Consider the following 15,326-nt stretch of genomic DNA (forward strand, 5'->3'; position numbering starts at 1 on the left):
TAAATTAAAACTTAAACCTTAAAATATATTATTATTATATTATTTTCATTTAATTAATAAAAGTAAATTTAATAGATTATAAAAAAGAAATAAAATTTTAAGAGTATTCTAATTAGTATTATTAAAGAATATAATTTATATAAATAAATTAAAAATAGTTTATTTAAGGAAGGGATAATATAAATTTATAATTAATTATATAAATAAGCTTTATAAATAATTAAAACTATATTTTTATAAATACCTTTTAATAACTAATTTTTTTAATTAATAATCTAATTATTTATACTTTTAGACTTTAAATTTTTTATAAATTCTAGTATTTTAATATATAGGTATAGAGTAAGATATATAAGGCTGAGGCTATAAGTATTTATTGTATTATAACTATTATTATTAATTACCACTATATGAAGGCGCTATGTATGTCCTTAGATATATTTAAAATAGAAATAAAACTACATTATAATCTTTCTAAGCGCTAGGTTTTAAGTGCTTACTACTATGTACAGGCACTATATATATCCTTAAATGTATATAGAATAGAAGTAAAACTATATAAGAGCATTATATGTATACTTAAAAATGTAGAGAATATAAGTAAAACTACTTGAGTACCTAGGTAGCTATCTCGTACGATTTAAGGCCTGTGCCTTAGTTGTCGTTAGAGCTTTAAGCTCCAGGAAACGTAACTCGGGAGTCGCGAGCACCTATCAGCTCGATCAGGGCATCGAAACTGAGCATTGCATGGCCTACCATGAACATTGAAAATAATCTCATCCCATATCCCAGATCGATAAAAACCAACATGCCGTTGAGTCTCTTTAGGTAGGCGACATAGGAGAAATCTTGCTGCAAGGCAGGTCGATAAGGTTGTGCTTGATCTGTATGGTTGACCATAAGCCGCGCTGCAACAGGATTCTAAGACGCAGGAGACTCAATTGCATAAGTAGATTGCATTTGATTACATTTTCTACAGCAAGGGTGCAAATATTCATTCTACTGCCTAGGTAAGTAAGGAATAGTGAGGCCGCTTCGGCCCCCCGAGGAGGGGGGACTGCATGTAAGGAGGGGGCAACATGGTAGAATCGCAGAATGACCAGTTCTTCTTTGCTACGTATAGTATTGGCGAAACATGCCATGAGTATTCTCTATGCAGACTACCACCCTCTCGAGATAACACCGTCGGGACATCAAAGCATCATGCATGAAACGACCACCCCCGGCCCTTAGTCAGTATCCTCTTTACTCTTTGGCCGCCTCGATCTCCGCCCGTGCGGCCTGCTCCTCCTCCTTGAGCTCCTCCTCCACTTGCTTCTCTACCAGCTCGCCCACTGCCTTCCAGTCATTCTCCACGAACGCGACCCTCTTCTCCCGCTCGTGCATGCCCACAAATTCCTTGGGCAGCACTTTGGTCTCGAAATCGTAGCCTTCCAGTCCCGTTAGAGCCTTGTCGACAGCATTGGCGAACTTGGCCGGGTGCGCGGTCGCCAGTGAGATGTGCGGCACCTCGACACCTGTGCGGGCGGCAGACCTCAGCGACGCCGCGATTCCGACCGCCGAATGTGGGTCAAGAATGTACCCAAGACGGCCATAAAAGTCCTTGATGGTAGCCACCGTCTGCTCGTCGTCGACACGTTCGCTCTCGAAGTCGCGCTGTGCTGAGAGAAGGACGGCCTTGTATACGCTGAACCCGCCCTTCGCCTTGAGGTCTTTGTGCCACGCTGCCACCTCCTGGCCCGCTTGCCGCTTGTTCCACTCATCGTCCATGCCGGCTGCCGATGCGAATTCGTAAGCCAGGAACCACAGCAGCCGCTCGAAGTTGCTGCTAACTAGGATGTCCATGGCCGGTGACAGAGTGCCCTTGACGCCGCTCTCGTCGGCCTTGACGCCATCCGCCGAAAGTCCTCCCGTGGCCTCGGGCGGGACAGCAGCCGGCTTCTTATCGTATCGGCCCGTTCGCCAGAAGCGGTTGAGGATATCGTTCTCGTTGGTCGCCACCACGAGCTTGTCGACCGGTAGGCCCATACGCGTGGCGAAGTAGCCAGCCAGGATGTCTCCGAAGTTGCCCGTCGGCACCACGAAGCGGACCTTGTCGCCGAGGTTGAAGCTCTGTGACGACTTGGCAAGGGAGAAGTAGGCGTGGAAGTAGTAGACTATCTGGGCGAGGATGCGAGCCCAGTTGATGGAGTTGACGGCGCCGAGGTTGAGAGTGGAGTTGGTGTCGGGGTCGGCGAACAGGGCTTTGACGATATCCTGACAGTCGTCGAAGGTGCCTGTGACGGCGAGGTTGTGCACATTCTTGTCGAGGACAGTGGTCATTTGGGCCTCCTGGATCGCACTGACACGCCCCTTGGGGTGCAGAATAAAGACGGAGACGTCCTTCTTGCCGCGCAAGCCGTAGATGGCGGCGCTACCTGTGTCGCCGGACGTTGCGCCGACCACCGTCAGGTGATGCCGATCTGTGCGTGATTTGATGTTAACCCCTGATCTAGAGGACCAGCCCGCACGCTGCCGTGCGTCTTGCCTGGACGTGTTGGGCCTCACCTCTTCCGATCTTGCCCTCGTTTTTCCTTGTCAGGAAGTATTCAAAGAGATTCCCCAAGAATTGCAGAGCCACATCCTTGAATGCGAATGTGGGCCCGTGGAACAGCTCCAGTAGGAACAGATTGTCCTGCAGATGCCGAAGGGGGGTGGTATCCTCGTGGCGGAAGGTGGCATAACTCCTGTCGATGATGCCTCTGAGGTCGTCGGCCGGGATTTCGGAGGGGGAGATGTAGAGCGAAAGGATATTGAAGGCGAGCTCGGGAAATGGCAGATCTTTCCAACTCTCCCAGCCGGTTGCCTGCGGGATCTCCTCGGGGATGTATAGGCCCCCGTCGGTGGCGAGGCCCTTGAGCACGACATCTTCGAAGGACAGCTACGACCCAGAGGTCAGCCAGTTTCAATGGACAGGGCAGCGAACGCAACGTTCAGGGAGAGGCAACGAGACGTGTAGGGGTGGGGGGTGGGAAGAGGGTGGTTAGTCGCACGTCATTGTCCTCCCCGCGGGTGCTAAGGTACCGCTGAGACTGGGTGTGGGTGCCGTTGGAGGCGCCATTGGCCCCTTCTTGGTTAGACATGATGGCCGAAAGTCAGATACGAAAGATGGGCCTTCTTGGAGGAAACGTCCTGTGCACAATTGACCAGGTCTTGATGCAGAAGGGGCGGAGGTTGGCAGATGGTGGGAGGTTGGACCCCGCGGTAGCGATGACTCTGTCTGGCTGGCAACGAGAAAATCCACAGCTTCCTCGCCGGCTTCGGCCCGGCGAAGGCGGCTGGCCTATCTCTGGGGTTGCTACCCGGCCCACGGAGTGCACGGTGTCACCGGCTTGGCGGCACGCTGGAACAAGCATTGACACCGCAGCAACAACCTGCCAACCTGCCAACCTGCGAACCTGCAAGGGCAGCCCACCTGCCCACATGCCACACCTACCAAGTACTTGGGTAGGCTGGGATTGCAGGCGAAGACAAAGGTTACCTAACAAACTAATGCACTCGTGGGAAACTAGTTTCGGCGTCAACTCATCCACGGTTCGCTCCACCCCGCAACTGTGGTTTTGTGCTTTGGTACACCACGGCCCTTTCTGACAGCAAGAGCATAAAACATACACGTCTTGAAAAAGTCTGGCAAGCGGATAATATTGGTATGGGAAGCCGAATCTCGAGCAAGGCGGCCTGATTGTCACTACTTGCGGATGATCTTCAGCAGCGGCGCAATCCTCGATCTCTTGCTCAACCCCACCCGTAACGGTACCTTACCCTGTTGGTTGGCGGAGCTTAAGGCAGACCTCGGGTTCTCCTCTGCTTTGACCTCTGGCGTGGTCTCTTTTGCCATTTTCATGGCCGACCCCGAAGTCGTTCCTAGTTTCCCATCGTTCTCATGCGCCGGGTTCTGAGAGGACGCAGTGTTGCTGATATCTGTCAGGGCCTTGCGCTTCGTCTTTGGGCTGGCTTTGGGATGCTCATCCGCATCGCTCGCAACTTCCAGCGCCCGATGGGAACCATCACTATGCTCATTCAAGTCTTCGGCTGAGCATGGTTCTTCAACCACGCTTTTCTTCCGCCCTCTCTTGGACGAGGCCTTGGCCCCTCTCGTGGCCTCTCGGTCGTCCCTGCCAACGACGTTGGTTCCTTCCTCGGGGACTGCAGACGTCTCTTGTGCTACCTTCTTGCGGCCCATCTTCGACGGCGCCTTCGACGGCACAGGCGCATCTTCCTGTTCCCGAGATGGTATACCTTCCACTGTATCCGCTCCATTTGCTATACCAAGCGTGCCGTCTGTCTCTGGTACGAACGAGTGATAGTCATCTGCTGCGAAGGGTTGAGGTGGCTGCGGTGTCCATGATTTCTTAGGTCTGCCCCTTTTCTTCTTGCCTGCTGCAGGAGTCGTTGCAGCAGCACAGCCTGGGACTGCCTCCTCTACCATGGTCGGTGCATCCCCTTCTGGCATTTCCTTCTTCTTTCTTCCTCTCTTCACGCGTTGTGGTGTTGCCCCAGAAACTTTTACCAGGCTCTCCCCGCCCTGACTCGGGCGACCACGACCTCTAGTCCGTGATGCCTTGCGGGCCAACTGATCAGCAATCACCTCTTGACGAAGATCGTCCGGCAACGCTGCGAGATAACTTGGGTCAATTCCCTCGATCGCATCATTTTGATTCTGTGGCGCCAGGTGTCCCGATGTGTCGAGAATTGGCTCCGCATTCTCCGTTCCTTCCGTGACTGTTGGGCCGGGAGGGCAAGTGTCCGGCATGGACTGTTCCGGCATCACCAGCTCCTTGTCTCCCGCATCGAGAATTGCCTTCGATCTCCGACGGCTGGGCCTAGGCCTGTAGTTCTCCCGGTGGGTCCCTATCTTATCGGAGTCCCATACATCGTGGTGAACCGCATCGGGGGAGCCGCATGTTTTCTGGTGTTTAATCGTCGCGACACCCGCGACAGCTCTCGTCGGTTGTTCATTCTGGTCGATTCCTGATCTTCTCCTACTTGGCCTTGGATTATACTGCTCCCGGGAATACCCGATCTTATCAGAGTCCCAGTCGTCTTGTCCCAGCTTGTCGCCCTGGCCAGGGTTCTTCTCCTGCCTCTTCTGAGGACTCAGTTGGCCCAGGGCACGCGAGCTGAGCTCATCTGGTGACGAATGAGGCTGATACTGTCAGTTATCGCCCGACATAGAAATGGCCCGTTATTAGCCGGGGGAATGAGATGGGCTTACCCCGGTCCAATCAACAATGCGATCCCGAGCTTTCCTACCCATAGAAGTCGTCGACCCTGAGCCATGGCGACCAGTATCCTCTGGGAGCTCCGGGAACCCTGGAGCAGATGAGCAATATCGACTCGGTGTCGTATAGGCAATAGTAGCCTCACTGCTGCGCAGCTTTTGCGCTTGTGTCTCAGGGTGGGGCAAGGGCGAGGGCTTCCCGTTCGTATGCTCATCTGGCTCCGAAGACCCACTCATGCGCAAGTACTCTTGCTTTTGACTGACAGTGAGACGGTTTGGAGGCGCAATGAAGAATGATGCTGGCATGTGGTTCGCAGTGTCCTGATGCTCGTTGAGAGTGTCAGGAATCGCAGCATCTTGACAGCCACTTTCTCCCTGTGATTGTGGATACTGTACTGTCTCTGCTGTCCTGGGGACAACAAGCAAGTCGACGTCTTCGTCGAGGGCATCCACGGCTTTCTGGGTACCATTGCGTCTCCTCTTCCGCGCAGATCTCGGCCATGCATCCTCCTCGTCGTGAATATGCGTCAACGACAGCTGGTCGTTCGCTGAGGCTTGTGCCGGGCTTGAGCTTGGGGGCACTGCTGCCGATGCCACAGTTTGTCCCCTTTTGCGCTTGCCGTAGGTCTTGGTAGTTCTCGACTTGGTCTTGGATCTCGCTTCATCATCTTGTCCCCCATCACTAATGGGGAAATCATAGACGTCTGATCCATGGTGCCTGGGGGTTGTGACCTGGGTGAGATTGGTCAAGTCCCCTGCACCTGTGACCGCCTTTGCCCTTTTTGAATGCTCTAGGGTGGGATCGGTGATGGAGGACGAGTTCTTCGCACTCGGGTCCGAGCTCTTCTGCTTGTCTGGGGAGACATCGTCGACCGTGCTGCCGCACGGGGACTTGGGAACATGCTGCTGACCCTCGTAGATTTGCTGGAAGAATTCCGGATCAGTTGACCGCTGGTCAATGGGTGCATCGGTTCCCGACGCGATCGCGCAGTCTGGTGCAGCAACCCGGTCTTTGGCCGGGCTGTTGATGGGACTGAAACCGGCATCTTCATCCTCAGAGTCATCTATCACCTTGCGGTCCGGCATGGTTGCGATTGTGGTGGACTCGGGCACATGACCGGTGAACCGGATAAAGGTTGGAGGGGTTGTGTACTTGACGCTGGAAAGCCTGGGAGACGCGCCTGCTCCTAGGAGACGCGTCACTCACTAGGTACCTAGGTACCTAGGTATCTTGGTACCTTGGTAGGCACGCACTTGTTAAGTGCCCAGGGTCTAACCCTCACCCGGTCATGACCCTCCCCAGCAGGTGGAGCGAGTGCAACACACAGGTCCAGAATGTCGCTTGGTTCCGTCTCCGTCTCCGTCTCCGTGCCCAAACGAGGATCGGCCGCAATTTCCCACCCATCAAACTGCTGCTGCGGAGGAGAGTGAGTCCCTTGCCCAATTCTGCTCAGTGGGCACTCCTGATGCGGGCAGAGAAGCCCGCATCAGGCAGGCGGGCAGGTTGGTCGTTTTGTTTCCAGTCGACTTTGTTTCACGTACATCATCACGAGCTTGGCAATCCTGGGCCCTCGGTGCTCCTGCAACCATCTCGCTATTACGGAGGAGCTCGCCAGGCCCTCCTGACCCACCCCTTGCCGCTCGGGGGCACCACCGAGTTCACCACCAGCCCGGGCTGCAGCGCCGTCGCATGCCAGTTAATAAGTACCATGAAGCCCCTGGTGCACCCGCGCGCCTCTGCCGCTCACGAAGTCGTGGGACGTGGACAACCCATATCTCTGCTCTGCCTCTACTTGTTCCCTCCGTAGTTGTTTTTGTTCCGTCCGCCTGGAGCGTTCCTTCTTTTCATTCAACAAGATGAAGCTCTCAAAGCCTGTCTGCCTCCTGGCAGCTTGCGCCTCGGGTGCTTCCGCACTGCTCGCCTTTCCCGGAGCCGAGGGTTTCGGCCGGAACGCCGTCGGAGGACGGACTGGCGAGGTCTACCACGTAACAAACCTCGAGTGAGGACATCTCTTGCACCGACTCATTCCTTGCACGGCTGACATGTCCCCCCAGCGACTCCGGTACTGGCTCCCTTCGTGATGCCGTGTCCAAGGATAACCGTATCGTCGTCTTCGACGTCGGCGGCGTCATCAAGATCGAGGAGCGCATTGCAGTCGGCAAAAACATCTACATTGCAGGGCAGACTGCACCTGGACAGGGAATTACCGTGTACGGAAACGGAATGTCCTGGTCAAATGCCAACGAGGGCATCGTGCGATACCTTCGAGTCCGCATGGGACGTGGTGGTGATTCCGGAAAGGATGCTGCGGGAATTGCAGAGGGCAAGAACATCATCTTCGACCACGTCTCCGTCTCGTGGGGCCGTGATGAGACCTTCAGCATCAATGGCGACGCCCATAACATCACCATTCAGAACAGCATAATTGCTCAGGGCCTCGAGACGCACAGCTGTGGTGGTCTCATGCAGACTGATGGCGGCATCAGCCTCTTCCGAAGTCAGTACCATTCGATTCCCTTTGCGCACCACCCTCTTTCATGTTTTGGCATGTTCCAGAACGCGCCACGTTGGCATGTGCAGCAGGCGACTGACACATACAGACTTGTACATTGATAACAAGACGCGCAACCCGAAGGTCAAGGGTGTGAACGACTTCCAGAACAATGTTATTTACAATTGGGGCGGCGGTGGTGGCTACATTGCGAGTGGAGGTGACGGCCAGAGCTACGCCAACATCGTGAACAACTACTTCATTTCTGGACCCTCTACGTCTGTCACCGCCTTCACCCGCGGCAATGCCAACTTCCACGGCTTCGTGTCTAACAATTTCTACGACTCGGACCGAAACGGGAAGCTCGACGGCTCAGCGCTCTGCGAGTCAACGACCTGCTACAGCGATATGGACATTGTCACCACGCAATACGATTATTCGGCTCCTGCCCAGCTTCTCACCCCCGAGGAAGCCGTCAAATTTGTCCTGAACAGCACCGGCGCGACCTACCCCGCGAGGGATTCCGTCGATCAGCTCTTGGTCGAACAGGTGCGGAGCTTCGGCAAGGGTGGCGCGCTTATTTCCAACGAGGACGAGGTCGGTGGTGTTGGTACTATCCTGGGAGGCACAGCGCCCAAGGATACTGACGGCGATGGTATTCCCGATGCTTGGGAGACTGCGAATGGGCTGGACCCCAATGACGCTGCCGACGCGATGAAGATCAGCGAGTCTGGGTATGCCAACATCGAGGTCTACATCAACTCATTGGTCCCGTCCACGTACGCCTAAAGGGCAGGAAACATCAGTTTTGCGGAATTCATTTCCATTCTGGGTTGTAAATATGATGGATCCGGGTTGTATCTAGTTACGAGGCAGGGGACTCTACTTCAAAGAACCAATATTTCAAATGCTTTGCCTGCCCCTTTTATTAAGGGCCAAGTTGAATCAATTTGTTTTTGAAACTTGCTGCTATTGCACAAGCACTGTGCTCCCGGTGGTAAGAAGGCCATGGTGTTCAGCACGCATCATACCAAGTAGATTGCCCTGATCGGAAAACCCCTTCTGCGCACGCGCACACGCACACGCACATCTTGAAGTGGACGGCGAAGATGCTATTGCGTGAGATGGTGGATGGGAATCCAAACTATTCCAGGCTGTTCTCACTCGACTTCCTCGATCCTAGGCCTTGAGGAAGGTCGGTCTGCTAAGGCTGCGTGTTGAGGATCAACACTCAACCCCGCCAGCCTGGTCAGGGTCGTCGCTGGGGTCTGCTCCTGCACCTGGGAAACAAGAGACCCAAGCTTCCAATTGTCTAGACTCTCGACCACGTCACTCGCGTGCTGCCTGACCAGGCCGTCATTATCAGTAGCCGCAACATAACGCAACACAGTCCCGATATCTTTCTGGCTCTGCTCCGTCAACCCGAATCCCAGGCGCCTGCCCTGCTCCTTGGCACTGTTGAGCGCTCTGACGAAGGCCAGGATAACGAGTACGGCTGACCGGCGCAGTATACCAGCCTCCATTCCAGTCTCGACCTTGAGGACATTGACGGATAGGTCGACACTAGCTGTGATGAGGGTCGGGCCCACTCCCGCTAGGCTGGTCTCGATGCCGACGGCGAGGATGGACAGTGCGGACCCGCGGATGCGGATGTCTTCGCTACCCTTCTTGCTGTCCCAGCCACTGACGATCTGCGTCAGTACCTCCTTATTCGCCCGGTCCGCCTCCGTCTCGTCCTCATCTGAGCCGAGGTCAGGTACGTCGCCTCCCCACTCCTTCTCGGCACGCTGCTGCTTCCTCAGCCTGAGATTCTCCTCTTTCCGCTGCTTCTCTTCGGTCTTGGGCCGGTATCCCCGTCGGCCTGCGGTGGCCAGCAACGCCTCCGCGACCTGCCGCGCTGTGTCGCCCGTGAACATTTCACCGAGCCGCTCGATCACCTGCAGTAGTGCCTCGCCGAAACGTAGGCGCTGGTCTATGCTCGCCCTCTCGTCGGCGTCCACATAATGCTCCACAAGATCTCCAGTGACGGTTTTAGGGTGCTTATGTGCAAGCTGTGTATACATCTTGATCAAGCGCAGGTTTATATAGTCGTCGTCATCTTGTAGTAGTGAGGACATGAGGACGAGGGTCGCAGGAATGTCTAGGATGGCACTGTTCTCGACAATGAGGGACTGGAGAAGGCTTAGCCCCTCGGCACGTACGGGCGGTGGCGAGTCTGCTTGGGTAATGTAGGAAAGGGCCAGGTCATAGGTTTTGCGGTCTTGGATCTGGCGTGATGTCGGAATGGGTGGTACTTCGGACGGGCCATCAAGCTCATCCCGGTATCTGAGCAGGAGTTCAAGGTTCTTGGCTGTTGCAGACGTGCCTCCAAGATCTGCCTTTCCCAGCACGCCCAGTGACGATTCAATGGACTGGACGAGGTTCTGGTCTGTCCTGGCTTTGAGAAAACCTGGGGCTGTGACGACAATATTGAGAAGACTGAGAGCCACTGGCACCGTCTCGTCGTCCCCCTCACCGGCCCCCTGTTTCAATATGGGCTCCACCATTCTCAAGATCGAGTCAGATCCAGTTGCCAACTGCGATGGGAAGATATCCATCATTCTTTGAAGCATCTTGACCTGTACCAACTGATCGATGGGATCTGCTCCAGACTCATCGGCTTTGACCACGAGCACCGAGTCGATTTTCTTCGAGTTCGCTGAGAACCAACGGCGGAATAATGTTGTGAAGATAGAGGAAACATCTTCCGCCGAGCATACGGATTTGATCAGTTCAATCAGAGACTCGACTTTTGGCTCAATTTCTGACCACTTGTGTTGCGCGGCATCACGGTGAAGAGCCTCTCGGGCTTGGACAACTTCAACGTTCCCGTTGGTTGTTTCCTTGAATCTCCAACCAGAGCCACTTTCGAGGCTGCCTTTGAAAAGGAGATTTTGGATTACAATGTCTATATTCTGTGGCCCAGCAGCGAGTTTGAAATAAATGCGAAGCAGGTTCTGCGCGGGCTGGCAGTACCGTTCCTCACAGTGTGACTGAGGGCGGACAGAGCTGGCAAGAGCCCAGAGGGGGAGGATGATGGGATGTAAGAGCCTCTTGGACAGGCTAGGGTTCGGATGTGAGATGAGGAGGGCCTGCAGACGGAACAGGGCCTGGGCCAATTCCTGAGCTGAGACAAGCACCCTCTCTTTGCTGAGGTCTATAATGTTACCGGAATCGGCACTCCAGGCCGACGCTGCTGCAGACGAGGGGCTGATTGGACTCAATATTGGCTCCGCGACAGCTCTCCAGCCGGCCGTCCCGGGAGCGCCAGATTGTCTGCGGCCAAGAATCCCGAAGCCGATGACAAACGCTCCCACTTTCATGAGCTCCGGTCCTTCCTGGCCATCCAGCAACGAGAGAAGCTGCGGTGCCACTTTCTGGTACCAAGTGTCTGGGGAAACGGCCTTGGGAGGGTAGGCGATGAGCTTGGCGGCCATGCTCAAAGCCTCGTGGGTGATGTTGGCCCCTTCCTTTTGGGGCTTGGCCTGGTCCGGGGAAGTGAGGGTGCTCGAAGGATGCACGGAGAAGACGAATTCGACGGTTGCACGCACGCCATCAGGCCTCAAGGGAATCTGGGTAAGAACTCCCATGAGCTTGACGCGCAGCTCAGGTGGCACCCGTCCTGGCTGGATGAGGAAGTTGAGCGCTGGGATCAGGGAGACTGTCCCGGCCCTGCATACGAAGTCATCAAATTCTTGCGCAGCCTGCTGCCGAGTGTCCTCGTCCACATCTGGTCTCGACGCCCGTGTGCCCAACTCGATGAGCCTTTCCATCAGAGCCTCGCGGCCATGCCTGACCTTTTCGCCTTGATCCATCGTTGGAGGGCTGTGTGATCACCGGAGTAGATTGATCAGATCAGGGACAAGGTTTTAGTTTTGCGAGTTCTGTGAGCACTGTGAAGCACCACCTCACGTGGCGGAATTGGGTGAAAACGCAAAGATTGCCCGAGCCGAAGGCAAATTGCTGTTGAGGATGTTACTCACCCACCCCCCCCTGCAACTTCACCGCAGTACACGAGTGGAGCATGGAGGGAGGCGTTCGACATTTACCCACGTGGGCTCGCGGCTGCGCTAGGACCTCTTTCGGGTTAGCGCTCTTCGACGCGTCGCAGCGCTGCACCCACCACTGCTCGGTGCTCTGGAACGCATCACCCACTGTTTACATCGGTCATGAGTTATCATCACCATCCCAACACTGGTCTTCACACTGCCTCGCAACTTCTACCACTGTCGCAATTCCATTCAATTCCCCGGCGCTCTGTCTGAGATTGTCTCATCTGCTGATTCTCCATCACGATACGCAGGGCGCGGAGTGTCAGACGCCACCAGACCCGCGCCAGGACGAAGCTCTTTCGCAAACCTTTGCGACCATTCGCACGGCGCCTCCCCTACAGTTCTCCGATCCTCGTTTTCCGCAAGGAATGTCCTCCTGGGACCCCTCTGCTGGGCTGGGTCATCACAATACGTCGCATCTCGTACCTGTATCAGGAACCTCGATGATCGCCGCGCTCTGGTCTATTGTGCCACGGTTGTCAGCAACTGGCAAGCCAGTCCCACGCGAGGGTACGCGTCTCGGAACTTAACCCTAATCTATTTGTTGGTGTATTGCGTGTCCTGTTCGTCCGAGCCGCCCTCTAAGTCCAATGTGTCTTTCCTGGGACGCCCATGCCGCTGAAAAGTGGTTTTTGGGCTGATCAGGGCATGGAGGATGGAAAGGCGGCGGAGATTCCCCAGACGTCCTCTCTGGACGCGTGAGAAGTCGGTACCTATGAGTCGCAAAGGTAAGAACCTCAGGCCAGGGGTCGCTCGTCAGGTATCGACATCTGGGCTTTGAACTCTGGCCATCATGGGTCGTTCTGGTGTGTCGTGGTCACAGACACAGGGATGCGCGCGTCTGCAGCTTCGGCTTGCCGCGGCTGCCATCTTGTTGTGGCTGAGAAGGGTACGGCACAGGCTTCATACGGTCAATCCTTGGACATTCCCAAATCCAGTGCGCGTGCCTCTGACTCGCCTTGCCTGAACCTCCGCGCTGGTCGTGGGGCAGCAAGGGTCAGACGGCCTCACACAGGAATGTCGTGCGATCGACGCAAATTGCCTTGTCGTCATGCCCTCGGTCCTCTCTCGCAACTTGTCCCTCTGGGCTGTGGACGTCCAGCTGTCCATGTCATCCCACCACCAGAACCACGTCACGGCGACCGCCACCGATGTGTCATGCAATGCATGAGGTCCGACCAGGCGCATCAGCTTGAGCCCATGGGCCCTGCCCCATGGGTCGCCAAGGCACCTGACGCCTTGCTCACCACCGCCCGGTGATGTGCATGACCCCTCTCAGCTACCAGAAATGGACTGCGCGAGAGACGATAGCGCAGTTTTTGAGGATGTTTTTTGTTTGCGCGCTTCTTGCCCTCCGTTGTTCTTGGTAGTCCGCTGGAGAGGATAAAAAAACTAGCCCTTGTTGGCAGTGCGATCACACGGAAAGAGCTTCTTACTGGCGCGACTGGTGGCCCTTGTCACAGTTTCCTGCAGTGGGTTTTGGCGCGCGTGCTTCTACGACGACAGAGCTTCTTTGGGTACGTTTTGAGATGCGGGCTCTGGCCGAGTTGTGGGTGTGATGTACCACGGGACGCACTGATCAGATTCTCGGGAGCTCTGTTCGCTTATTGCGGTGCGCCTGGCGAGAATCTTTTGTTTGGCATACAGCAGGATCGGGACCCATCCTGAGTTGGAGTCAAAGTCTTGTGCTTGTCCGGTTCTGCTGTCGGCCTGACAGTCGGCTCTTCCTCTGGCAGCTTCGTGAAAGTGTCTCACGCTGGTATCTGGTCTCCGTTTGGAAAGGGACAGGGCTCGTGAAGAGCAGTCCCGGCTGCTCTCTCTCCAGCAATGGCGAGAGAGTGGCCCCCCTTTTTACCTTTGGGATAAGTTTTACCCTGATTTCACATGGTATTGATAGAGATGCTGACAGTATTACAGGTGCCCATCGAATCTACATCCCTACCACTATCCTAAAAGAGGTATGATGCTGAAATGAACGTGTGGCAAAATGATCAACTTGCCGAGAATGTCTGCTGATTCATCGAACATAGGATGGTTTTGTGTGAAAGCGCGACATTCAGAATTTGATACGATCATCGCGCATTCTATCTATCGCCTGAGTTCCCCTGCCTCGACTCACACCCTTGCTGATAATGCTGCACAAGCGCAAGGACTGCTGTTGTGACTATCATCGCGGGAACTAGCCGGCATGTGAGACAGCTCAACCTCGTGGTCGATGCGGATGATGTTTTCGGTTGAACAATCACGGTTGTCGTCTTCATTCAGCCCCGCCAGACTCTTGTTGGTTGCAGCCCACGTGGTCGCCCGACTTGCCTTGCCATACTCGACATCCTGGCCGGAGCGCCCCGAGACCATTGCTCCCGGGCCATATGCCGTCTTTGGGCTCACCCACGACCCGAAGATAAAGGCATCCATGACCGGCAGGTTGGCCGCCACGAGGCCCATGCAGAGATCGACGCTGGTCCACATAAGGATGCCCGTATAGTTCCACATCATGTCGGATGCATATTCATCATTTGACTGCGTCTGACGGAGCAAGCCGCCAAGGACGCTGATGGCGCCGGCGATCCAGATGGTGAACAGGCGGGCTTTCTTATACGCATCCATGCGCACCGTCCAGAGGATCACAACCGGGCTGGAGAGTAGCACTACCTGTTGCACCACATGTATGACGCTCATCGTCCAGGCACGAGCATAGACGTTGCCGCAGGTAGCCGGGGTAGCTAGGGTCCCGGCATAGCGGGCGCTGAACGATGCTGCTGGTCGGTCGGTGCACGAGAAGACGGACCAGAAGACGGCCAGTAGAATATACGCAATCAGCGTGGCAAGGAATATGTCTGCCGTAAGTACCTTCCACCGTGAGTGTGACTTGTCGACCAGGCGGCGGATAAATAGGGTGATGGAGACCTTGATCAGTCCCACGGAGACGTAGTAGGTGAGTTGAGACACGGTGCCGTAGTACCAGAATGTTTCGAACTGAGAGTATGTCACATCCCACGTATGAAGGCCCCCGCCTCCGTTTTTGATCATGACAATTTGATAGACGGGATACGTAACGGCCATGCACTGTAGATGTGGTTAATATGCTGTGAATGTAGGGTTCCTATCCTCCGCACAGACTTAGTCTGCCCATGCACGGGGAAGGGGGCTTTACAGATGCAAGCAGGACAGTCCAGTCGTCCCAGCCGAAGTGGAGGACCGGCTTGAAGACCCTGAGGGCAAGCCTGAAGGCGGTAGAAGCGACGATGACTATCATCACTATGGCCATGCCAGCGATGATGGCTGGTTGCTTGGAGTCGTGCGTGAACTCGGCAGGGGTCACATAGGCGGGCACATAGCCCAGGCTCGCGTTGGCGGTATACAAGCCATAGTAGCGGAATATGCCCCGGACGATGTGGTAGTCGCCCATGTTGTCAGGCGGCTGTCCAAGGAAGGCCGAGGTCACGGCGCTGCTATCGCTCGTCGACATGACTTTTGCACGAG

The 15,326-nt window shown here is 54.9% G+C and overlaps 6 protein-coding genes across 6 annotated transcripts; 1 reads left to right on the forward strand and 5 right to left on the reverse strand.

Annotated features, from left to right (window-relative positions):
- Positions 1-1,088: 1,088 nt before the first annotated feature.
- Positions 1,089-3,417, reverse strand: KVR01_007900 (threonine synthase THR4). The gene is made up of 3 exons (XM_044789053.1): positions 3,033-3,417; positions 2,548-2,920; positions 1,089-2,462 (listed from the first exon to the last, which is right to left on the reverse strand). The coding sequence occupies exons 1-3, from the start codon at positions 3,120-3,122 to the stop codon at positions 1,246-1,248; spliced, it is 1,680 nt and encodes a 559-aa protein (XP_044642878.1). The 5' UTR covers positions 3,123-3,417; the 3' UTR covers positions 1,089-1,245.
- A 248-nt stretch (positions 3,418-3,665) lies between these two features.
- On the reverse strand, positions 3,666-6,391 carry KVR01_008354 (uncharacterized protein). The gene is made up of 2 exons (XM_044789869.1): positions 5,255-6,391; positions 3,666-5,185 (listed from the first exon to the last, which is right to left on the reverse strand). The coding sequence occupies exons 1-2, from the start codon at positions 6,344-6,346 to the stop codon at positions 3,728-3,730; spliced, it is 2,550 nt and encodes an 849-aa protein (XP_044643332.1). The 5' UTR covers positions 6,347-6,391; the 3' UTR covers positions 3,666-3,727.
- Positions 6,392-6,633: 242 nt separating this feature from the next.
- Positions 6,634-8,664, forward strand: KVR01_008025 (uncharacterized protein). Its single transcript, XM_044793804.1, has 2 exons — positions 6,634-7,758; positions 7,862-8,664. Exons 1-2 carry the CDS (start codon positions 7,485-7,487, stop codon positions 8,539-8,541), a joined length of 954 nt encoding a protein of 317 aa, XP_044643003.1. The 5' UTR covers positions 6,634-7,484; the 3' UTR covers positions 8,542-8,664.
- Positions 8,665-8,691: 27 nt separating this feature from the next.
- Positions 8,692-11,735, reverse strand: KVR01_008098 (uncharacterized protein). Its single transcript, XM_044784354.1, has one exon. The coding sequence runs from the start codon at positions 11,604-11,606 to the stop codon at positions 8,913-8,915; it is 2,694 nt and encodes an 897-aa protein (XP_044643076.1). The 5' UTR covers positions 11,607-11,735; the 3' UTR covers positions 8,692-8,912.
- A 645-nt stretch (positions 11,736-12,380) lies between these two features.
- KVR01_008316 (uncharacterized protein) lies at positions 12,381-13,031 on the reverse strand (the record flags this gene model as incomplete). The annotated part of the gene is made up of 4 exons (XM_044791777.1): positions 12,381-12,556; positions 12,669-12,760; positions 12,791-12,819; positions 12,855-13,031. The coding sequence occupies 4 exons, from the start codon at positions 13,029-13,031 to the stop codon at positions 12,381-12,383; spliced, it is 474 nt and encodes a 157-aa protein (XP_044643294.1).
- Positions 13,032-13,958: 927 nt separating this feature from the next.
- Positions 13,959-15,312, reverse strand: KVR01_008348 (uncharacterized protein; the record flags this gene model as incomplete). The annotated part of the gene is made up of 2 exons (XM_044793603.1): positions 13,959-14,909; positions 14,998-15,312. 2 exons carry the CDS (start codon positions 15,310-15,312, stop codon positions 13,959-13,961), a joined length of 1,266 nt encoding a protein of 421 aa, XP_044643326.1.
- Between the last annotated feature and the right edge of the window lie 14 nt (positions 15,313-15,326).

This window comes from Diaporthe batatas, assembly GCF_019321695.1.
Source record: "Diaporthe batatas strain CRI 302-4 chromosome Unknown Contig00009, whole genome shotgun sequence".
Classification (NCBI taxonomy): Eukaryota; Fungi; Ascomycota; class Sordariomycetes; order Diaporthales; family Diaporthaceae; genus Diaporthe; species Diaporthe batatas.